The sequence below is a fragment of the Carettochelys insculpta genome, chromosome 11 (genome assembly GCF_033958435.1).
Source record: "Carettochelys insculpta isolate YL-2023 chromosome 11, ASM3395843v1, whole genome shotgun sequence".
In the NCBI taxonomy this organism is placed as follows: Eukaryota; Metazoa; Chordata; order Testudines; family Carettochelyidae; genus Carettochelys; species Carettochelys insculpta.
Window position 1 is genome coordinate 45,501,621 of NC_134147.1, and position 23,956 is coordinate 45,525,576.

The following is a 23,956-nucleotide window of genomic DNA, read 5'->3' on the forward strand; positions in this document are numbered from 1 at the left end:
TGCTCCCTTCTAAAGAAGACTGTGTGCACCACTTCTGCAATACCCTGCTTGCCCCCAGCGTACACAGAAGTACTTACAGACTACAAATATACACACACATTTAGCAGGCGGACTTATTGCAACAGTTCAGACATGTTAGTGACACCGTCAGGTAAATACAGATGTCTGTTCAACCACGTGATATCCAACTTCTCAACCTTGCAGCCCTTTCTCAGGCCAAAGTGTAGGCATAGTATGCTGCTTGTAAATGGTGTACCATTTAAGGCTCTTGCTAAGACGCTGACAGATAGTTTGAGGTTTTTGTGGTGTTTGGGTACATCCAAATCAAAGCACTGTAGACAAAAGTGAGTGGGAATCAATGACCTATGCCTTGGCATGAAGTTAAGCATGAGAATCATTCTTTTCAAGATTGAGACTGAGATCAGGATGAAACGTCACCGAGGCTCAGATTGTAGAATTATAAATCCATGATCAAGACATAGATTGTCCATCAAAGCTAGAGAGGGAGGGAAAAGATGAAGCAGTAAAAGCCATGACCTGATGCACCGTATTTACTTTTAGGGGTACCATTGGGAGGGTCTCATTTTCTCATGTTGACAGGAGATGTGGAGGGAGAAGTTCAATACGATTCTCTCAACTTTTGAAGATCTAGAAATCAGTTCTAGTTTCTCTTGTTTACTTAGGCCTCGTCTATACTTCAGAAGTTCGATGCGCTGTGGTCGATCTTCCGGTGTTTGATTTTGTGCATGTGGTAAAGTCGACCTCTCTGGGCTCAGCTGTGGACCCCTGTACTCCACGCTATCAGGTGCAGAAGGGGAAGTCGATGTGAGACTAAAGAGGCTCGGACTTCACTAGGGAAGTAAGTTGATTCCGATATGTCGATTCTCACTATGCAAATGCTGTAGCTAGCATTGCGTATCTGAAATCAACTTGTTTCTCTAGTATAGATTTACACTTAGGAGATAAGACTGAATGAGACCTCAGGAGGTCATCTAGTCAAACCCCCTGCTCAAAGAAGGCCCAACCCCAACTGCCTCATTCCGGCCATGACTTTGTCAAACCTCACCTTGAAACCTCTAAAGATGGAGAATCCGCCATCTTTCTGGGTACCCCATTCCAGTGTTTCACCATTATCCTAGTGACAAAGTGTTTCTAATATCCAACCTAGACCTCACCCACTGCAGCTGGAGACAATTGCTCCTTGTTCTGTCTTCTGCCACCACTGACAGCAGCCACTCTTCATCCTCTTTGGAGCCTCCTTCAGGTAGGCTGCTATCAAATCCCCTTTCGTTCTTGTCTTGTGAAAACCAGATAAGCTCAGTTCCCTCCACCTCTGCTCACAAGTCATTAGCCCCATGCTCCTAATCATTTTCCTTGCCCTCTACTGGGCTATCTTCAGTATGTCCACATCTTTTGTGTAACAGGGGCCAGAAAACTGGATGCATATTCCAGCTGAGACCTCACCAGTGTCAATTAGAGCAGCTCACTTCCCTTGAGCTGCTGGCAGTACTTCTGCTAATGCAACCCAATATGCTGTTAGCCTTTTTGGCTATAAAGGCACATTTTGTGACTCATACCCAACCTCTAGCCACTGTAACCCTAGGTTCTTTTCTGCTTCACTGCTGCCTGAGTACTTGGTCCCCAGCCTGTAGTAGTGCATGGAATTCTCCATCCTAAGTGCAGGACTCAACCCTTGTCCTTGTTGAACCTCACCAGATTTCTTGTGGCCCAATTCTTCAATCTGACTAGGTCACTCTGTACCCTATCCCTACCCTTCCAGAATATTTACCTCACCCCTCATCCTAGTGTCATCCACAAACTTGCTGGGGCATTGCATCCCCTCCCCTCATCCAGGTCATCAGTGTTGAACAAACCATGCGCAGGACTGACCCTAAGGGCACTCCACTTGATACCATCTGCCAACTAGACATCGAGCCATTAATTAGTGTTTGCTGAGCCTAATAATCTAGACAGCTTTCTATCCACATCATAATCTGCTGATCTGGGCCATAATTCTTTAACTTGTTGGCAGGAATACTATGGAGCACCATATCAGAAGCTCTGATAAAGTCAAGGTATAGCTTTCCCCATGTCCACAGCATCAGTTATTTCATCGTAGAAAGCAATCAGATTGATCAGACGTGACTTGCTCTTGGTGAATGGATGTTGATTGTTCTTGATCATGGTCCTCTCCTCCCAGTGTTTCACAACAGATTCCTTGAGAACCTGCTCCTGGATTTTTTTTCCAGGGACTGAGGTGAGGCTGACCAGTCTGTTCTTCCCCGGATCTTTCTCCTTCCCCTTTTTGAACATATGCACTATGTTTGCCTTTTTCCTGTCATCTGGGACCTACCTTGATCACCAAGAGTTTTCAAGGGTAATGACCAGCGGCCCTTTAATGACATCAGCCAACTCTCTCAGCACCCTCGGGTGCATTAAATTCGGCCATCAGAGGAAGATTGCTTGTCCTTTGCTCTGCGACTGTCTGCTTAAAGCTATGCTTGTTTCACTTTCATTTGACACCCAAAGAATTTTCAAAGAACAAGGGCAGGTTTCAGGCAGTACAGTTTGTATATCGGCATATTTTGGGGGGAGGAAAAATTCACTACCTTTCAAAATGGGCTGAGGCAGGAAGGGGAAAGTGGAACAGAAGTGGGTGTGTATGTGTTTTTTTTTCCCCTACCAAGTTCCAAATACCTCTGTCCTTTACAGATTGCAATAATCCAGAGGCGCACAAGGTGGTGGGGCAGGGCCCCTTGGGGAGGGCGTAAAATTTCATAAGGGGAGTGTGGCATGATCAGCTGCTGAGTCTCAGGCTCATCCATCTCATGAAAAATGTTGAACTGCGTTGCTGGGTTTTGTACATGTATAAACCCCAAAATAGCACCTGCCATCTAGACATAGCCTAGGAGTCCTGTTCTTGGAACCTCCAGTTATTCATGCATTATTACTGCTCCTTTTGGAAGAAGTAGGTGACATGAGGAGGAGACTTGGGAACTTATTATAAAAAAGGTAAGAAAAATAACTATTCATGCCAGAATTCTACATCTCGATTAGCTTAAATCTTTGTTACCAAATCAGATTGCAAGTTGCTTTTCAAGGTCCAAGCTGTTGTTTTTTAAGTTTTACAGACTGCATTAGCTACTGTAGTGGCTCTGTTTGTCTGATGGTATCTGAGTGTGGAGAGTTAGGCCTGCTACACTGCTCATTCATGGGGAGAAACATTAAGGCTGCGTCTACACTAGCCCACACCTTTGAAATGGCCATGCAAATGGCCATTTTGAAGATTACTAATGAGGCGCTGAAATGCATATTCAGCACCTCATTAGCACGCCGCATGGCCATTTCGAAGATTTGGGCTGTTGTAGACATGGCATAAGTCATACAAAATGTAAATGCCAGTCTGAAAAATATTAGAAACTGGAGCTGAATAATTTAACTGCTTGAGTAGGATGAGATTTCCTAGCACGGGAATAGAGTGATTAGTCTGGCTGTGCTATAGTCGCATTGACTGATACCTCAGTGATGTAGTTAAGGGGCGGTCAGCATTTTTGTTGCAAACTTTTGTTTTCGAGGTTTAGAACTCTACTCAAGAGAGCCTGTTCCAGCCTGCAAATTGGCATTTAAAGTCTGCCAGGCAGTGCATTTATTTCTGCCTTTTATAGCTGGATTTTCAGTTCCTTTGGTGTGTTAAAAAAAAAAAAAATCAACAAGATACTTTGGAAGCTTGATCGGTGTAAGATTTGAGCATACCAATTTCAAAGACTGGTTTTGACTAGAAAATGAGAGAATGTGTTAAGTGCTTAATGTCAACATCTGGGAATACTGATGTCAAAGAATAAAAATGGCTGAAACTTGGTAAGTTCAGAAGTTCTGTTTTATATCCATATATGGTCCCATCGCCACAGAGTCTGAGCGTCACCACCGCCTGCTTTCACTGAGTCTCCTAAGTAGACCTGGCTGAAATTTTCAGACACCAATATTATTTTTGCCCCCCCCCCCCCGACAAAAAAAAAAGGGGGGGGGCAGCAATTCGATTTAAACCAAACACAGAGAAACCATGTTGATTTCAGCAGGATGTTTTGGTCAACAGGGAAAAAGAAAACACCTCAGAAATGGCAAACTGCCCTGACGTTTCCAAAACAGAACATTTTGATTGTTCTTTTTTTCAGGCTACATTTGCCAAAGGGACTTAGGTGCCATTCACAAAAGCTGGGGAGAAGGCAGTGACATTGCTCCTTTAGACTCAGTAGTCCAATGATTAGCACAATAGCCTAGCAATAGGACAATAGCCTAGCAAGTGGGAGCCCAAGGTTAAATCTCCACTCTGAAGGGGCGTTTGAACCTACATCTCAATTGAGGGCCCTTGCCACTGGGCTGTGGGTTAAGTCAGTCTCTCCTGCAGCTGCTTTTGCACTTGGTATAAATAATGAAGTGTTCACTGGAGCAGGGTCTGCAGCCTGGGTGTCCCCTCCGCTGGGAAGTGCCCTAACCACCAAGATAGAGTGTCTGTCCATCTCACTTTCCCTTGCCCCATGCCTGTTTCTACTTTTCCATTGTTTTGGGGAATCTGGCTGTTCATTTCCTTCACTTTTGTCAAAAGTGCCCAAGACAAAATGATTCATCGAGCAAAACGTTGGTTTGAGCCATGGGCAGTGGGTGAAGGCACAGCTCAGGAAGGCATGCCCCAGCCCCCGTCCCCGCCCCAAGCCCCGCCCCTCTGCAGCCTTTCCTCCTGGGCAGGCGGGTTGGCAGTGTAGGCAGTTTTGGGAAGTCAACACCCTCCCTTGCCTTCATTACCCACCACCCATGCTTTGAGCACAACTGAAAGTTTTCTGACTTTTTTGATTTTGCATGGTTTTTTTATTTTTGTGTTGATCTAAACAGATTTTGTTTTGCTATGTTTTTTTTTCTTCAGAACTTGCTAGCCCCTTAACCATTGGATCATTTTGGGTGCGTCTACACTAGGAACTAACTTCAGTTAGGCACTACACTGAAGTAACCAGCAGAGAATCTACACACATTTTCCCTTACTTTGAAGTTAACTTTCCCAGCTTCGAAGTCCTTACTCCATTCCCAGGAATGGAGTAATGCCCTACTTGCAAGTTTAACTTCAAAGTAGGGTGTGTGTAGATGCTCTACTTTGGAGTTACTTACTTCAAAGTTATTTGGTAGTGTAGACACAATCTTTCAGTCCCTGTGTTGTCTTTGTATGTTTAGTACAAAGCAGGCACTTTTGTAAGAATACTAATTGCTATTACTCTTCTGAGTGCTTTGCAGTAATCCACGGCATCCCTGTGGATGGTAGGAGAGACCTTTTAAAGAGGTAATTGTTTGTCAGGAGTTTGGGGAGGAAGCGGAGGAGGTGTATTCCTGGAGTAAGCTAACAGGGCTGTTTTTGCTGCTTTGATGTGCTGGTTGGCTTCATGACAGCCATTATTTTTATGTGATTGTTTCTTTGCCACTGGGTGGCCAGTCATCATTTGCAACTGTCAGTCTAATTAATTCTCATGATTCCCAGGATTTTTTTACAGGCTTTCTTCATTTTTTTTTTTTTAAATCTAAATTTACAGTAGTTTCCCTATTTTTTTCAGATGACTCAACAGTGACTTACTCTACAAACTTTGATAGAAAAAGGCCTCAGGGTTCAATGGTTTCCACACCTGTGCATCATCCATTGGCTCACATTGCCTCCCTCTCCTCCTATAGATCCATAAAATATAGGATTAGTGGGGGCTCTCCCCAGAAAATGATCAGTGGGAAGGAAATATACATTTTAGTAGAGTCATAGCACAGTTTGCCATTTACTTTTTCCAAGGGTTAAATACATGTGAATGAGAGCTGACCTGTAACATTCTTGAGCTCCACTCAGTAACCTTTGAACACACAATGTACCACACAGGGAAGCGGGTAACACAATGGCCTACCATACCACCTTCGCACTCATAAACTTCATGAGCTTGTGCTTTGTTTTTCACCTAAAGAGAAACAGAGAGAATACAATGTTGTCTGCCTGCCTTAACTTGTGGACAAATAAGGGGAGCTCAAGTTAAGACAGGAACTCTTTCTTCGACCCATTTTCTTGCCCTAAATACCACATGAGCTGCACCATAAAGGTATGCAGATAGGTTACAGTGCATACAGCAGATAGCCGCTTAATTTGTTCAGCTTCAAATTTAACAGTCTTTCTGTCAAAATGTTCCACACGGGGCTGATATGCTTCCAGGGTTTGCACAGGAATTTTGGTTAGTAGCAGGCACCTTTTCTTGGTCCCTTTTTTAGTAGTCCTCCTGCTCCTTCTTCCTCTCTTCCTATTTATCACCCCATGTTCTGACCCTTCTGTATCAACCCTTTAATTTGTCTTACTAGCCCCCCCTCTCCTGCCTTTAATAGTTTTTTTTATGTTGTGCACAAATTTGTGCATGTCAGACCTCAGCCACAGCATTGCATCAGTTTGATCTTAGCAGTTATTTACTTCTTATTGTCTTATTTAGTTTTTAAAGAAAAAAAGAAAGGCGTGTACGTGTGAGAGAGGCTGCCGTGGTAACTTATGTCTGTGTCAATGTATTGCATAGGCTAGACAGCTCATGTTGTTCTGGCTGAAATCAAGAAGTGTGGAGACAAAGGGAGAAAAGCTGGATACAATTTATTGGTCATCAAAGTATGTTTGGGTTTGGTTTACACATAGGTCTAAATTCAAACCACCAGATTCTCTGGAGTGTTTAAAATGAGGAGCTGGATTGGAATTTTACATCTTGAGTCTATGTCTAGTCTGTAGCCTAAGTGAATCCAGTCCCAAGTATATGGCGCCGTGGTCCAGCTAACTAGTTTAATTAGCCAATCTAGCCGAGCATGAGAGGGCTGAACCCACTTTGCTAGCAAGCAGTAGAACGGTTGTCTCTGTTGGCTGCTACTGAAAGTGGTTGTTAAACCGTTCAATATGTTTTTTCCTGTGAGTCAGAAGAAAGGAACATTAGAGGATTCATTTCCAATTGATTCGTACTCCATCCAAATTGGGTGCACCCAGGCCTACTTAAAACCACAAAGCAAATAAATTGAAATAGAGATTTCTATCATCTTCCAAACAGTGCGAGCTGTTGCCAGAATGGCTGTTTGCTTTATCTTAAGCATTCTGTTGTTAAAAGCAAATACAATAAATCCGCAATGAACAATACACTCTTAGTGTCGATCGGTGGCAGCAGCACCCTTAGCCCCCCGCAGTCGCATCTTTGGTAGTGGAACTGTATTCCCACATATTCTCCCAGTAGGTTCACCCATGGGAGCCAATTGTGGGATCAAAGTCCAGTGTAAAGGCAGTCTGTGCTGTCATCCACATCAATTCTCAGCAAGGATGGTGCTTTTAATCCACCTTTTGACAGACTGTACATTTAGCATTATGTATTTATTGAGCCAGCAAAGTCCTATTGTTTTAAAAAAAAGTCCCTGTTAAAGTGCAATTCTGCTGTAAAAAGTGGTGATGTAAGAGTAGCACCCTGAGGTTCAGCATTGACTTTTGTGACTAAATCAGATGTGCTTCATTTGCAATGCAAGTTGGGTTCGTCTCCCTCCAGTAACAGAAACCCTGCAGGTCAAGATAAACTCTGAGGTCTTTTCCTGCCCCCATGGAACTCAGCAGTGGGGCAGACAGCAACTGTAGGGCAGTGAGGAGGCTGGTCTTATGTTGTTAACACCCCACCCTGGAAGGGCGGGGCAAGGGGCAGATGGGGTGGGGCCTAGGTGAGTCAACCCTTAACACTGCCCAGACTGTAGTGCTGGGGCCCCTGCCCTCCTTCAGAGCCATGCAGGGCAGCACTGTGGCAGCACTTCAAAGGGGCCAAGAGCTCTAGTCATGGTTGCTGCTTAAGTAGCAGTGGCAGCAACTGGAGCTCCGGTTCCCTTTGAAACACCAGGCCCCGGGGCACTTGTCCCTTTGTCCCCTGCCTGCAGGGTCTGTAAATCAATATTAAGGCTTCGGTGAGCTGGATCACGTCCCAGTTCCGATAATGCCACACCTGCAGGAACAGAATCCAAGTCTCCTTTTTAACTGTCTTGCAGTCCTAATAAGAAGCAGTAAAACCTTCAAGTCACACAAGAGATGACTGAATATACCTGGGGCATGAGGAGAATTTATCTTCCATTGACATCAGTGACAAACTTCAAGTCCCATTGACTTCCCTGGGAGGGGGACCTAACATCAACCACACCATCAGGGGCTACTTTACCTGCACACCTACTGATATAATATATGCCATCATGTGCCAGCAATGCCCCACTACAATTTACATTGGCCAAGCTGGACAGTCTCTACGTAAAAGAATATTGCCCTGTCTGATCTGACTTGTTTTTTCCTCTTTTGATACATACTATTGATACTGGGCCATTTCCACCTTGCTGAATAGACCTTGTGAGCTCTGGCCCTCCCTTTTACTGGGACCCCACTCTTTAAATACCCCTCTGGAACTACCCCCCCTACTCATGCACCTGATGAAGCGGGTCTTTGCCCACGGAAGCTTGTGCTCCAAAATATCTGTTAGTCTATAAGATGCCACAAGATTTCTTGTTCTCTTTTCTTCCATGTTACTGTTAAAAAACCAAGAATCAATACCATTGGGATCACAGCCAAATGATGATGGTTCCCTGGTTACAATTGTATTTTGAGATTTTTAACTAGCCAATTTTAATCCATTTAATGTGTACCATTTTATTGTTCTTTCATTCTAGTTTTTTAGTCAGAATGTTATGTGGTATCAAGTCAAATGCCTCACAGAAGTCTATTATATTTAGTCTGTTACTTTTATAAACCAAACTTTTATTCTCTTTCACGAAAGATATCAGGTTAGTGTGACAGGATCTGCTTTATAAAAAAACATGTTGAATTGCATTAATTATATTATTATCTTTCAATTTTTGTATTTCAGTCCTGTATCAGCTGCTTCATTTTCTTGCCTGGAATCAGTGTCAGACTGGCGAGTCTGTAGTTACTTGGGTCATCCCTTTTGTCCTGTTTAAAAACAAGCACAATATTAGTTTATTTCAATCTTCTGGAACTTCTCCAGTGTTTCAAGACTTATTGAATATGAGGGGTAGCTGAATTAGTCTCTATCCACAAAAACAATGAGAAGTCCTATGCCACTTTATAGACTAACAGATATTTCGGAGCATAAGCTTTCACGGGCAAAGATCTGCTTCATCAGATGCATCTATAAGGTGCCACAGGACATCTGGTTTTATAAAATATCAACATTAACAGTCCAGCAAACTCCTCAGCCACCTCTTTTAAAACTCTTGGGTGCAAGTTGTGTGGACCTGCTAATTTTAAAATGTCTGAGTTTTAGTAGTTTCCATTTAACATCCTTTAGAGAAATTAATGAAATGGAAGGTATGTTCTTATTTTTTGTCGTCTGTCTTTTCCCATCAAGTACAGACCAGACATATTTGAGAGCTCATGAGCTAGGTTTTGTTACATTGAAAATAGTCATCTGAATATTTAAATGAGATGACACTATGTTCTTCCTTTCACTTTGACTCTTCCAGCAGTACAGCTGGTTGGTGTGGTTATTTATGAGAATAACTAGGCTTTGCATCTGTGTTCTTGGGTTGTGATCCAATGCTGGAAGAGATATAGAAGACTTCCATTGATTTCAGTGGGCTTTGGATCAAGCCCTTAGGTGGGCTCCACTGGGGAGATGTGCTGTGTTTTCTGAAGCTCCTCCTAAATTCACTGTGATTGGGCTGATGCCAGTAACTTAAGATGCCTTATTCTTCTGAACAGCAGCTTCTTTTGGCTCATGTAGAGTTATGAGCTATTTCAGTCTTAGAATACAGTCGTGAGCCAGTTTGCTGCTGTAAATTCCCTGCATCTTTTATGATTAAAAATGAGAATTTCTAATGTTTTTATGTTCAGGTCTACATAGTGCTAAGTCTGATTAGAGCTCAGCAAAAAACAGAGATTTGGTGGCAGGGAAACATTCAGGAAATTTCTCTTGATTTTACCAAATTGCTTGTTTAGGGGGAAATATAAAAAAAAAACCCAAGTCATTTTTAAAGGATATGAATTTTCAATTTGAAATTACTTCTTGTTTCATAATTCCCCTTTAATTTTGTAAAAACATTTCAGAATATTCAAAATAAATAGTCAAAATATTTCACTTTTGTCAAATGAAATGTTTTATTTGATCTGAAATGGTGTGGGGGGGGGGCGCTTTTTGGGGCAGGGAGAGGTTGGAGGTAGCGGTGAGAAGGATGTTTGTTTTGATTCATGATTTTTTTTCTTTTTTAGTCTGACCCAAAACAAATTTTTAGTCCGCTTTCTGAAATTGCCAACAAACCAAACAATCCATTTTTTGCTCAGCTCTGCTCCTTGTATTGGTTCTTCCCTGATATGCTGTCATTTTATTTAGTGTTTGCATATGAAAAAATGCCAGATTAAATAATTTCAGCAGTGCCTATAAAAGGTCTCTCCAGTCTGGCAACATCGATAATCAAGCATGATTTTAGTTAGCCAGACGACCACTTATGTGCTCAAGGGTATGGCCAAGTTTCCCGTTGACCCATAAAGTTTGTTTACAGTCACAAGCCTGGCTCTCAGTGTTCTGTGCTCTTATTTAGCTGTAATTTACACCTAAATGTCTTTGAAGAGCCCAGTAAGCAGTGGCAGTGTTGGTAATGCTGCCATACAATACTGACCTCCCATGGTCTGGGAGATGCTCTCATTCAGCAATGGTCAGATCCCATGGGTGCTGGACGAGAGATGTTCAACTTAGATATCTGAAATACACAATGTCAGGCATAACAGTGTCCTTTTTAGTTTTCTTAACAGTACCTTTTAGCTGCTTCAGAATGCTGAGGGTGCCATTCAGCTGAATTTTTGGACACCAGAAATACATATCCTCAAGTGTATTCACCTTTAGTCCCTGATCTGAATTTATTTTTCCCCTTTGTTGGTCTTGCAAGTCTCTCTCTTCAGTGAATGGAATAGCTTGGTTTGTTACCAGTGCATGTCATATTTCCTTTCTAAATTAACTTTACGTAGTGCTATATTTTGCCTTTCTCTAAGTAGGAATGTAAAAACCCATTTCATTAGTTAACTGGTTAAATATTAAGTTTAACCAGTTAACCAATGAAGCAGTTGCCCCACCCACCATGAGCCAGGGCTGTTCCAGCCAGGCTGGAGTACCCCTGTCCTCAGTACTCCCAGGAGACAAGGATGAGGGCTGTTCTGGGTGTGCTGGTGTACCCACTGCTCACAGCAGGCCCCAAGGGGATGGAGCAGTCCCCACTGATTAACTCTAACCAGTAAGCCTCACACATTTAAGGGGAGGCTTACTGGTTAATTGTTAATATCTCTACCTCTGAGATCAAAGGTGTATTTTTATTAGTCAGTTAAAGGTAGAAAGCCTCAGTTTGCTGATGAATATACAGTAGACTACCATAGTAGCCCTCTGCTGTATTTCTCCATAACTCCACTTCATAAAGGTTTACTTAGGCTCCAGCTTTGCATTTAAAAAAATGTAAAACGGGGTGTGGAGGAGTTCACACTTCGTGTACACTTCTTAGTAGAGTGTTCTGTGTGCTGGCAGGCCCAACGAAACAAGCAGTGCCGTTGTCTGAAGAGCGAAGGTTATTGCTGAAAGCAGGAGGACTAGAGAGTTAGAAATAAAAGCCTTTGCAGAGACCTTTTCCAGCTTTTTCAGACTTCAGTGGGCCCTGGTACCTCTGGAAATCAGGCCACCGGCTTAGGGTGCCTAATGCCAGTTAGAAAATTTTAGTGAGAGCTGCTTCCGTTCCTCTGGAGTCATTGGCAGGTGAGGCTTCTTGCCCCTTGTAGAATTGGCCTTACATTCTGAGTCACACCACCTAATTGGTTGGGAGGTGTATGAAACAGTGAGATCTGCAGGCCAGACTTACAGCTGTATGGGCAACTCAGAGGTTACTCTTTGTGCAACAAGGTGCACGCAGGGTCAGGCAGTGGCTAAATCCATCATGCAGTGTCTGGAGCTCCTAAAGCTCGTTTAGACTGAATAATGGGTTCATCATGGGCAGAAACAAAGGATCCTCAGAGGAAACGTGTCAGGTGGTCACCTAGGCTTGAACACATATCTAGGCCAAGCGCTACAGAATAGCTCTATGGCATGAACTTGTGCAGCCTCTGCCAACTGAGAGTTGGAGGCTGTTCTCAGGTGCTGGCGTTCCACTATTTATGTTCTGCTTCTGAAGACCCCAAGTACGGTGTGGACAGCCTGCAATCAAGAAAACTGACGGCTAGACAAAGCTTCCCTTTGTACTGTCAGCTTCATAGGGCAGGGACCACATTTTCCTCTTCTTTTTTAGCAACGCTGAACATGCTAATGGCATTGAAGAAGCCATACTAGCAAAAATGAGGCAGGTAGTCGGTATAAGATGTCACACTTAGCACCATCTACTTAAGCCTTGCTTGACGTGGGAGACTGTGTATTTAAATGAGAACCTTGGTGAGCTTTTCTCTCTCCTTGCTTTGTCAGTTGGGTTCCTGTGAAAGTGCAGGTTTCTGATTCTGGTTAAATGACTGGATCTGGGGAAGTTCTGAGCATGGAACTGTTATTACTGTAAGTACTAAGAAAGATCCGGTGTTGTTTCTAGAGCAACGAGGATGTGAGAGATGTATAATTAAACTAGATAAGGAGCTGTGAGGGCTGAAAAATAACACTTCTACTTCTTAGAGAGATGGTGGGTGAAGTAATATCTTTTATTGGACCAATTTCTGTTGGTGAGAGAGACAAGCTTTTACGCTCGGCAGAGCTTTTCTTCAGGTCTGGGAAAAGTACCGAGTGTCACAACTGAATACAAGGTGTAACAGACTGTAAAGTGTAAGCGCTTACCACACATTCGGAGAGGCTATTAACATTTCTGCAGTCATAAGACAGAAAAAGAGGAGTTAGTCTTACAGACTGTAATAAGCTATAAACCCAGTGTCTTTATTAAGACCGTGATTTTTAGTGTCTAGTGAAGTTATGAATTTAAGCTCCCAGGACGGTCTTTTGTGCAAGGGTCCTTTGAGGACAAGGGCCCTGGGAATCATAAGCTGTGAATGAGCACATTTCTCCCACTTGCACTGGAAAAATTCCATTGAAGTCAGGTCCGGCTGAGTTTGCTCTGGGGTACAGGCAGTGTGAGTGAGAGGACTCTTGCTCGGCAGGTACTCTGAACTCCTAGTGCTGCATAGCATCTCGGCTGGCAAAGCCCAAAGGAGGAAAGCACCACTCTGTCTGTACACACATGTACGTGCTGATAGTATTTGTCAGTGATTTGGGCCCTGGGCAATGACACCAAAAGGTAAGAGGACAGGGCTGTGTGTTTCACTTGGGTGAAATTCAGGCTCTTCCGCAGCTGGATTAGCATATACCAAAGAGTTACTAACTTGCTGCATCAGCCAGCAGGGCCTGTGAATGTGTGGAGTTATAGAGCATGGAGTCACATAGAGCGAGAACAATACAGGACTTAGAGTCAACCTTCCAACACCCAGCTAATTGAACCATAGAAGATTAGCGTTGGAGAAGACCTCAGGGGGTCATCCAGGCCAAACCCCTGCTCAGAGCAGGACCAACCCCGACTAAATCATTCCAGCCAGCTCTTTGTCAAGCCTGGCCTTAAAACCCTTGAAGGATGGAGATCCCACCACCTCCTTACATAACCCATTCCAGTGCCTTACCACCCTCCTGGTGAAACAGTATTCCCTAACAGCCAACCTAGACCTGCCCCCTCCCCTATAACTATAACATAAAGAAAGAAAAGTAAAAGTTGAACAGTTCGGAACACAGTAAGAAGAAACTGAGAGCGCTTAGGTTTAGTTCATCTCATCTCAGCTAGCATCTTTTGATCATCAAATCTGCACAGTTTACTGATCTGAAACATTTTCCTTCCACTTGCTTGTGGGAATCTCCAGTCGGAAGCCATGCAAACTCTTCCTGTGCTGTGGATCACTGCTAGACAGCCAGCTAACAGATTAACCCACCAGTCAGTTAGGTCATGAGTGTACAGATTTAAAGGATACCCTGCTGCAAAAATGCTTCAGCGGGAGGGACACCAGCCTGCTTTCTGCTCCCAAGCCCCTAGTAAAGCAGCTGCCCTGGCTCCTTGCCCTCCTGGAGTCTGACCCCAGAGAGAGAGATGGAACTTAATCAAGCAGACTGCAAAACTACCACACTAAGGAGTGAGGGAAGGTGCAGTTTGGTGCGGTCCAGGCAGTGCTGAGGGCTGGCTGTCCTCAGTCCCATCCTTTTTATCCGAGCTCCCTCCCCAGCCCTGCCTTGCCCACTGGCTCAGCAAAGCTGGTTGGTTGTTGTGAATTGAGTTCAGTTGCAGCAGGTAAGACGATAGCAGATAGTCTTAGTCCAATGATGGGCTGAAGAAATCAGGCATCAACCTGACCTTTGATCAGCAGTGATTATCCTGGTTATCTTGCACCCTGTATGTAATTAGGTAGATGGCTGCATCTAACCTCTCTGATGTCTGAAATGAGCATGTATTTGACATCCTGGTGATTCACTGTCATTAGCACAGTCTGTTTATATCCAACTGGGCCCCCACTGTCCTTGCTGGGGATGATTAGCGCTTTGTATAAAGTAGATTGTCTGCCTTTGACATTCACCCTTCCTGGTGTCCTGGGGAGCAGACCTACAAAGGAGCTGAAAGCATGTCACAGGCTAGTTTGTGAGTTGTATCAGTGGAGTGGAGTGCAAGGCTGCATTTTCCACCAGCTTAGAAGATTTCCTGGTTCCCAGAGGCATCCATGCTGAGGAGTGAAGGCAGCAGGCTGACTGCGCTGCGAACAGTACTACTTTAATATTTGAAAACAGGCAATCCTCAAAGGCAGGTGGTACGAGGCAAAGACGCCGCAGCTCGTGTAAATAGTGACATAGTCTATTGTGTACTTAATTGCACGTTGGGAATGAAGTCCTGCTTCCTGTTATCACTGCTGGCAAAATAACCAAGCAGACCACGCTGGTCTGCGCCAACAGATGGTTCAGCTCTTCATAGTCCCTGTTCTTGAGCCTTTGCAGCCCACTGCCTGGCATGCAGGAGGGGGTGACGCAGTGCAGGTAGGAGTGGTAGTTGGTTGAGGGTGCAGTTCATGCCAACCACCTGTGCACAGAGCAGTTGTAAATCTCAACCCCCCACCCACCTGCTGCTTTATGGAAGGGCCCACGGGATGAGAAGGAGCAGCACTGTGTAAGTGGAATGGATGTGTTTGCAGAGACGCAGACCTAGCCATAATCCCAACCCTTCTAATGGGGCTTTCTACACCAGCCCGGGGAGGGATGGGTGGGTGCTCAAGTAGGTTTGAAATTAGGCAAAGAACAGACATTGGCCCTTTCTGAGGTTCACACTCCAGGGGGCTATATTGAAAGACCTGCTTACGGGGGGATGCAGGGGAGCCTGCTGGTGATGGCATCATGAGCTCCTGGCTTCCTTCCTCCTGACCTCAGAGATGGGCATGAAATTGCCAGGCTGGGTTGGATCTGTGGTCCCTTTAGTCCAGTATCCAGCCTCTGACTTCAGACAGTACTGGACAGTGGCCGCCTGATGGAGGAGGAAGATGGTTCCCGCACTTCTTGCCCTAAGGAGTGGGGAGACTCTTCCGTTACCACTGGCTCTGCATCTTGCCTTGCCCCAGAGAGAAGGGTAGGTTAGTGAAGTGCCTCCCGTTAGGATGAGGGTAATGAGAGCCCAGCGAAGGGTTAGGAGTACTAACTTCAGAAGCAACTGTGGAGGCTTGTGGTCTGCTCCCTCTCCTCCATCTTCTGAGGGGCTCCTTCCATAGCCTGAACTGTACTATGTGGCAAGGGCTCTCGGTGCCATGGTCTCTCTGGTGAGGAGGCACCTTGTCTCTCTCTCTAGTAGGCCCTCTTTGCCCCAGTGGGAGCACAGCTAGGCATCCGTGCTCTCTGGAGGCAGTGTTCTTCCACCTCTTTGCTGTGAAGAGTCCCTCTGGTAGAGGGCCTGCCGAGGGGCGCCTTGTCTGCCCCCTTCTGAGGGCAGCATTGGGCCTTCTGTGGCCCCTCACACCATATTTGACCCCTTTCCTCTCAGGGCTGTGTGGACTCCCCCAAACCAGCCACAGTCAGTGACCTCATTCCAGGTCTCAGGGCAGTGTGGCCTGATGGCCAGAGACTGTAAATTTGCCCTCAGTCCATGGGCAGAGTGGACCAATGGCCCATATGCAAACAACAAGCATAGACCCCCAGTTGGGGATGGCAACGAGGGGATATGGGGACCTGGGCCCTCCATCTCCACTGGGTCACAGACCAGGGCCCTGGCAGCAGTGGAATGGTCCATGGTCAGCAGGGAATCATACCACAACACACCAAGCCCCTGGGATTATTATTCTGTGTTTTGGGCTGCTTGCTACCTGTGTCTCAGGGTAGTCATCTCCATCTCTTCACTCCAGTCTGGGGCCTCTCCTGCAGCGTGACACTGTTGTAAAAAGCAAACGTGATTCTGGGATGCATTAACAGCAGTGTTGCGAGCAAGACGTGAGAAGTCATTCTTCTGATTTACGCTGCACCGAGTAGGTCTCAATTGGAGAACTGTGTCCAGTTCTGGACATCGCATTTCAGGAAAGATGTGGAGAAATTGGAGAGGGTCCAGAGAAGAGCAGCTAAAATGACTAAAGGTCTAGAAAACATGACCTATGGGAGAGACGAAAAGAGCTGGGTTTGTTTAGTTTGGAAAAGAGAAGGCTGAGAGGGGACGTGAGAGCAGCTTTCAAGTACCTAAAAGGGAGGTTTGTGTTGGACATGAACTGGGTGTTAGAGTACTGGAATAAATTGCCTCGGGTGGTTGTAGACTCTGTATCATTGGTGATATTTAAGAATAGGTTAGATAAGTGTCTAACAGGGATGATCAAGATGGTGCTTGTTCCTGCTGTGAAGACAGGGACTGGACTTGTTGATCTCTCAAGGTCCCTTCCCATTCTAGTATGATTCTATGATATCTTCCAGGTGAGGGAAAAATTGATATTTTTATCTGGGTGCTATCTGCAAGCACTCCACTCGTTCATGTAGCACATGTCTTGGATAATGTTGACCTGAAAGTCTCTTGCATTTGCTATATTTGCAAAATATTTTCTGGGGATAGGATTCTACACCAAGCAGACTATTTATAAATGCTCTTTCAGTGTCTAAATTACTGGTCCCATAAAACCTGTTTGGCTAAATAAAGTCATGTTTTGTTCTGGATTAATAAGGGATGGATTAAACCATCTAGTCCACTTCTCTTACCCTTCCAATGACAATAATCTCATCTATGCAATGGCCAATAGCAAAACAACAACTTATGTCTTTCTTCAGCAATGTTAGTGATGGCAGAAGCTATTACTGTTGCTTCATTATAATGTGTAGGGATTGCAGCATCTCATGGATAAGTGAAGTTAAAGAACATGTCACAGTCTGGCTTTTCAATTGCACCATGCCACATACTACAGGCTGTGGGATGACAGATTTGAATAGCAGTGTCCATGTGGTGTCATTGTACGGAGAGGCCATCGGAAAATTCTACTTCCCTGGATATCTTGTGTGCAATAATTTCATTCTGCTTTACCCTCAAGTGTTGAGACCTGGAACTTTTTTAAAATAAAGATAGTAACAGCTACAGAGCTTGGATCTAGGACTGAACTTCTCCAGAACTTGAGGCACTTCAGTAGTAAACTCAAATACAGTAGCTCCCTTTATAGTGAGGCATCTTGAAAGAGAAGTCCTGGGCTGGTTAAACACATTGCAGTGTGCAACTTTGCTTGCTGGGAAGCTAATTTTGAAAAAAAATCGTTTCCTTTATGATGGTTCTGCTATGGATGAGTGCCCACCGTTCATTGATTTGTGACCCACAACTCTTCAACGTATGAACTCAAATCAGTGTTATGCCTTGATGTGGCAAGTTTGGCATTTGACTTTGAATCAACTAAAAGATATGTAAATCACATGTATTCAGAGAACTTCCAGACGATTACTCATCCTGGGTGGAATCCAGCGTTTTCCACTGACGTATGCTTAAACTGAACTCGTGAAATTTCCTTCTTGATGAGCTTAATGCAGACAGAGGCAGACTCGTAGCCAGTGCACAGGGCTGAGTTTTTCCAACTGCATCACCCACGCTTCGTTTGTGGGGTCGCTAAACGAGTATGTATGGGCTAAGTATGTACATGTAGGTGGGTGAGAGAAGACAATAAAGGCTTATGGTGGAAGAGCAGGAAACATGCTCTTCTCAAACCTATAATCAGTTCTCTATTTCGTGGATATGCCTTTTGTACTTAAAATAAATACCAACTATGGAATGCTTTATTCCAGAAATGCAGCGTAATATTAATGAAACATTTCATTCAAATCTGAAAATGTAGGAATCCACTTATGCAAATTCAGCAGTCAAAAACTCTTTAAAGTACAGCTGTAACTATAACTGCTTTCCCTGTTGTCATCCAAATCCATGTCAATAGATTTTACTGGCCCCAAATGAGCTCATGTCTGTGTGTGTTTGTAGCTGTGGTGAGTGCTCCAAAGAGGAGTAATGGCTGGGAAAGTGACGGAAGAGGATAGCCAGGCTAGGTGGGAACAGGTAGGATTGGTGTCCCGGCCTCTGTTTGTCAGAGGCTGGAAATGGATGTCAGGGTGCTTTGGTGATTACCTGTTCTGCTCACTCCCTCTGGGGCACCAGGCATTGGCTTCTGTGGGAAGACAGGACACTGGGGCACATGGACTTTTAGTCTGACCCAGTGTGGCCTTTCTTATACACTTAACTCAGCTTGTCAGTACAGCAGTACTAAATATGGCCGCCCTCTCTTCTTCCAGTTCTGACATGTTTGCGTAGAGCTACATTTAGATCCAGTTCAGTCTGTTGAAGTTACTCAGTTCAGTGGGGTTGTACAGGTGCAACAGCACAAAAGCTGAATGCTGTCCTGGCAAGAGAACAGAGGACACTGATGTGCCGTAGGGATTGAATCAGAATAGTTTCAGCGGAACAGTTGTTCCACTTTCATCCCGCTCGTAAGACAGCTCTGGCTAATCTGGATTACAGCGATTTGTCAACAGAAGTTTTTATCGAAAGATGTCTTCTGACAAAACTTCCGTCGACAGATTGTGGCCAAACTGTCAAGATGAGGGCAAGAGCGATGTGCTCTGTCGATGCAGAGCACCTGGCATGCTCGGCCGCTCCATCGGCAAAATGGCCAACTGGAAGCAGAGTAGACAGGACTGCCCGGTGTCCCAGAAGCCCCGTCTGCCCACAGAGGGCCCCAGAACATCCAGACTGGCATTCTGTCAACAGATCTGCCGACAGAGGCATTATGCCTTGTAGGCAGAGGGATAGGACTGTTGATAAATGTGCTGCATTCTGTCGACTTAGTGTCAACAGGACGCCTTGGCAATCTGGGCGCTTCCTGGGTTTTGTTGACAACACTGGAGTTTTATCGATGAAACCCTCTCGTGTAGATGTAGCCTCAGTGAAAGTGTCTTTTCTGCATTAGCCTCTTCTAAGTCTTCACTGAGTCTGCACAGCAAGACAGAGGTTATTTTCTGTCTACCCATATTTGCTAGGTGGCTGACCCTATTACCTCTAGATGATGTGACAGAATATTGTATCTAGCTTCTGATTTCCCAAAGCATTTAAATGTACTCATTTTGAGCACAATTGGCCACGTGGAAATCAAGTATCATGGGGTAGCCGTGTTAGTCTGTATCCGCAAAAACAAAAGTCCTGTGGCACCTTTATAGACCCCCAGAAGTGTGTCTTTGCCCACGAAAGCTTATGCTCCAATGAGTTTCTGAGTTTGCCACAGGACTTCTCGTTCTTTTCACATGGAAATCAGAGGCACTGCTTACGTGCTTAAAGTTAAGCTTCTGCCTAAGTGTCTAGCTAACTAGGGACCTTAGCGTTCAAGTGGGGGATCTCTGGAAAGGAACGTTATAGGTTGGTTTACATAGTGCTGCTTTTGAAGTCAGCCAGGGCCAGAAGACGGGTTTAGCTGATTCTTTTGTCTTCTGGAACTTAATGGGGTTCTGCTGCTCAGGCATGTTAGCTATAGTTCCCTAATCAGATTGCCTGACAGGACTAGTGCTCCCATGCATACCTGCTTTGCTGAATCAAAGCTTAGATCCCATGCAGTATTTGATTAAGACTCAGATGCTGGAGAATCTGGCATTGAGGCTGGAAAGCTGGCTATAGTGGGCATTTTTTGCCCTCCTATCCCCAAATTATGCATTTTACTTAGTTCGGGATGACTTTAGCAGTGGAGGTGGGGAAAAGGCATTTCCACATCTGATGAAATTTTCACAAAGTAGAAGGTCCCACAGCCCTGCCCCATACATGGTGTGAAAGGGTCGTTGACAGAAGGAGTTGCCCAAATGGCTGCTAATTAGCTCTTTGCTAACAGAGATTGTTAGAACCAAGCAGGGACAACAGGACAGGGATTTCCTTCATTTACAGGAATTATTTTGCTCTCCGGAAGGGCTTCATGCAGCAGAGCACTCTGCCGTCCGGAGGTTCCAAATGTAGGCACTGAACTTTTGCCCAGCTCACCGCTCTGGAGACCAACATTGAGGCATGCAGAAAAAGGATGAGCTGAAGCTACGGTGCTGGATTGTAAACGGGGTGATCTGGATCAATAACTGGCTTTTCTGTGTGTTCTCTGTGTGATGGTAGCCACGTTGCTTAAGGCTGCCTAAGTTCAGATTTGACCTGGTCTAACGAGCGCAGGCTCCTTTGTGGACATGTTGCTTTGGTGCTTATACTTGTTGTGGTCTTCTTCAGTATATACTACACCACCGTAAAGCTGGCTTAAACTGAAAGGAGTGTTCACACAGCCTTTTGTACCATCTTAAATCCAGTTTATTTAAACTGGCGCAACTCTGCGAGTAGCCAAGCCTGCAGTTGCCCCGTGCCTCAGTTCTCCTTCCTCTCACCCACTCGTCGCCTGTTTAAAAGCTCTTTAGGGCTGGACATACCCTGTTCTCTTTCCGTCTTTCTGTAGCAACAAGGGGGCCTTGTGCTTTTGGTGGTTTCCTGTAGGTGCTGCTTTAATACGGGTAAGGGTTGTCTTTGCCACAACTCAAGCTAACCTTAAGCACCAGGGAACTGTGTCTACCAACTAACCAGAGGTTTAGCAACACCCAGCACATGGAGTTGCGTCCTTCAGCATCTTGGCTAATGACCATTGATGGACCTTTCCTCCATTAACGTATCTAGCTCTTTTTTGAATCCATTGACATTTATTATTTATATTTCAGTGTTATTTCCAGTTATGCCTTTATTTCCCATGTTCTTCACACGGGAATAAACATTGAATTTTTAAATGTTCTTTCGTTATTGCATGTAGCGGGATCCACTCCCAGCTGCAGTGCCTCCTGGGAATTAGCTCTGCTCCTCAGCTGGGTGCCTCCCCAGACTGGTGTGTCACTCACAGTTGCTCTCTGCTCTGATGTCTCCACCTGTCTTGCTCCCTGGACACCCATGTCCCTTTCAGGACACTGCCCTCCGGCAGTGCTCACCACTCCATTCTGCCTCCTTCTGGGGTGTGTATCAGCACCTGCCTGAGTGGCCAATTGCGGCCCCGAAGTCTAGCCCCTTGTCTCAGGGGCAAGCCACTGTCTGCCTAGGCTATATTCCACAGAGGCTGGGTGTAGTGCAAGAGAGAGGCGGGTACCAAGGCCCACCCACTACTCTGGGTACTGACACAGGGACCCTCTGGTGGCAGCTTTGTCCTGCCCTCATTCACTCCCCTGAACTATTCATGCTCCCTGGGCCACTTCTCTGTGATCCTTGCACCTCCTTGGCCATTGTATCAAGGCCAGAGCCTAGAAGGTAACAGGCTGGAGCCTGCCCAGCTCCCCTGAGCCTGCCCAGCACTGCTGTCCCCAGGTGCTCTTGGTCCCTTCCTGGCCAGAGCAAGAGTGAGCTTCTCTCAGTCCTGCAGCCTTTTGTAGGGCCCAGCCTGACCCTGACTGGCTGACTGCTCCCTGCCCTGATTGGCTAGGGTTGCGCTAACCTCCTCAGGCTTGTCTGTAACCTCCCTGCTGACGTTGGCCATAGCACCACTGTATTGCTATATTCAGCTTCTGGTGATATTCAGAAAGTAAAGGTTATGATTACTTGCTTGTTAGTTATAGGTGAGGGGGCAGGTCCTGGGACTGCTCCGCAAGCAGGGTTTTGTACCCATTTAACTTCATTTAGATAGTCATATAGTTAAATCAGTGCAACCTCATTAGCGTAGGTTCAGTCGTACCAGTAGAAGGTTGTTTCAGTGCATAAGCTGGGATTTGGTGAACATTGGGGGTTGTATCACTTGTAAACTCTGTTTCTGAACTGGTTAAATCGGTACAAAAATAGCATGCCATTGCCGTAAGGCTAAGATCAGCCTGCTGTAAGCCTCCTGCTGTCCAGAACAATGCCATGACCTGTGGTGTTAAAGTTCTGCCAGTGGCGGCTGGAGCCGAACTAGGTCTGACAGGTAAAATGGCTGGAGGTGTGCTGAGTTAATGTTCAGCAGGGGTGCAAAACAAGTGTAATGTAGAATTTTTTTTCTTTTTTCTTTCAAAGGGTATCATTAGAGCAGAAATCCTTGTCTAGTCAGAGAATAGGCTTGTCCATAACCTACTCTGGGTTTAAAGATGCAAAACTGGTTCTACAACAGCTGCTAAATGGTGTCACAATTTGGGTCCTAAGTGGACCAAATTGTATATTTGTTTTTAAACCAATAAAAAAAATCTACTTCTTTCCTAGTCAAGGTCAAAGGAAAAGCACTCTTAATTCAGTGTGTAAGTTCTGTTGTGGTTTGTGTTGCCACTGAACCTGGCCAAAGTCTTGGGGAGTGTGTGCAGGGAGTGGGGAGTTAGTTTGCAGTATCACTTACCCGCTGCACCACCCGATGCTTTGGGACAGTAAAGAAGAACAACTGCACATCTTGACTTCATATGTGCCCTTATCATAGGAGAAGCAAGGGAGTCTGCCATTCCATGGCATTGCTGAAGCCAAAGTTGAAAGGACAAGCCACAAAATACCCAGGCCCCCCAAAGGTGGTAAGGTGCCCCGCTTCCGTTGAAGTCATTGGAAGCTAACAGGGTGAGGGCCTAGTATGTGCTACTCTAGAGGTCCAGTTCAGTTTTGCCCTGGCAGTCTGCACAACCGCAGGAGGAACATACTGTTACCAGGTGTTCTTGTGAAGAAGTTCTTTTCCTGAGACAAACACAGTACTTAACTCTTTAGTGCACGCAGTTTCATCAACCAACATTTTATTTTAAACAACAGGAAAGAAGAGGGATTTTTTCAGCTCACTTTTTTCTATTTAAGATTGTTCCAGCAGGTTCCTGTTGCAGTTGGTTAAGAAATAGTTCTGCTGAGAAAATTCCCAGAGTGGAAGAAATAGTAATTTGTGTGCATTTTGTATTTCAGTTAAAAAAATGTGGACATAGCAGGTTGCTGTCCAGAAATATTTCAAATGCTCTTAGGAGTGGCCAGCAGCTTGAATATACTTGCCAGGACGAAGGTGCGTTTAACTCATTCAGCCTCTATTACCGCTGTAGGCAAAAGACCCTTGTTAGAGGTGTGCCTTGTGACTGCACAGGTGTGGCGTAAGGATGACCGGCTGTTGCAAGATAATTAACCTTATTGAACATTCTATTTCCATTTTGCTAACTAATCTCTCTCCATCTGAAATGTCTTTGCAGATAAGCAAGCAGCAGCTCCAGATTGTCAAGGATCGATTCCAAGCATTTCTCAATGGAGAAACACAGATTGTGGCTGATGAAGCCTTTATTAATGCAGTCCAGAGTTATTATGAGGTAAGGCCAGGCGGCCGGGCAAATGTTCACGTGAAATACACAAAAATGTGCACCACTTACAATGGTTTCTTCTGAATAAGTGTCGTATGGCCATTTCTGCAGTAATGGTCTCATCCAAATTTCCTTGGGTGTGCTCTGAGAGCCAGGAAGTAAAC

General features: G+C 45.0%; 1 protein-coding gene across 13 annotated transcripts in view; it reads left to right on the top strand.

Moving 5' to 3' along the window:
- The window catches only part of CADPS (calcium dependent secretion activator), a 349,949-nt gene that overhangs the window by 47,307 nt on the left and 278,686 nt on the right, over positions 1–23,956 (top strand). For all 13 annotated transcript variants that reach the window (XM_075006219.1, XM_075006222.1, XM_075006221.1 and 10 more), the window contains exon 2: positions 23,688–23,801. In XM_075006219.1, coding sequence (XP_074862320.1) covers positions 23,688–23,801 — 114 coding nt within the window. The remainder of the gene's footprint in view (positions 1–23,687; positions 23,802–23,956) is intronic.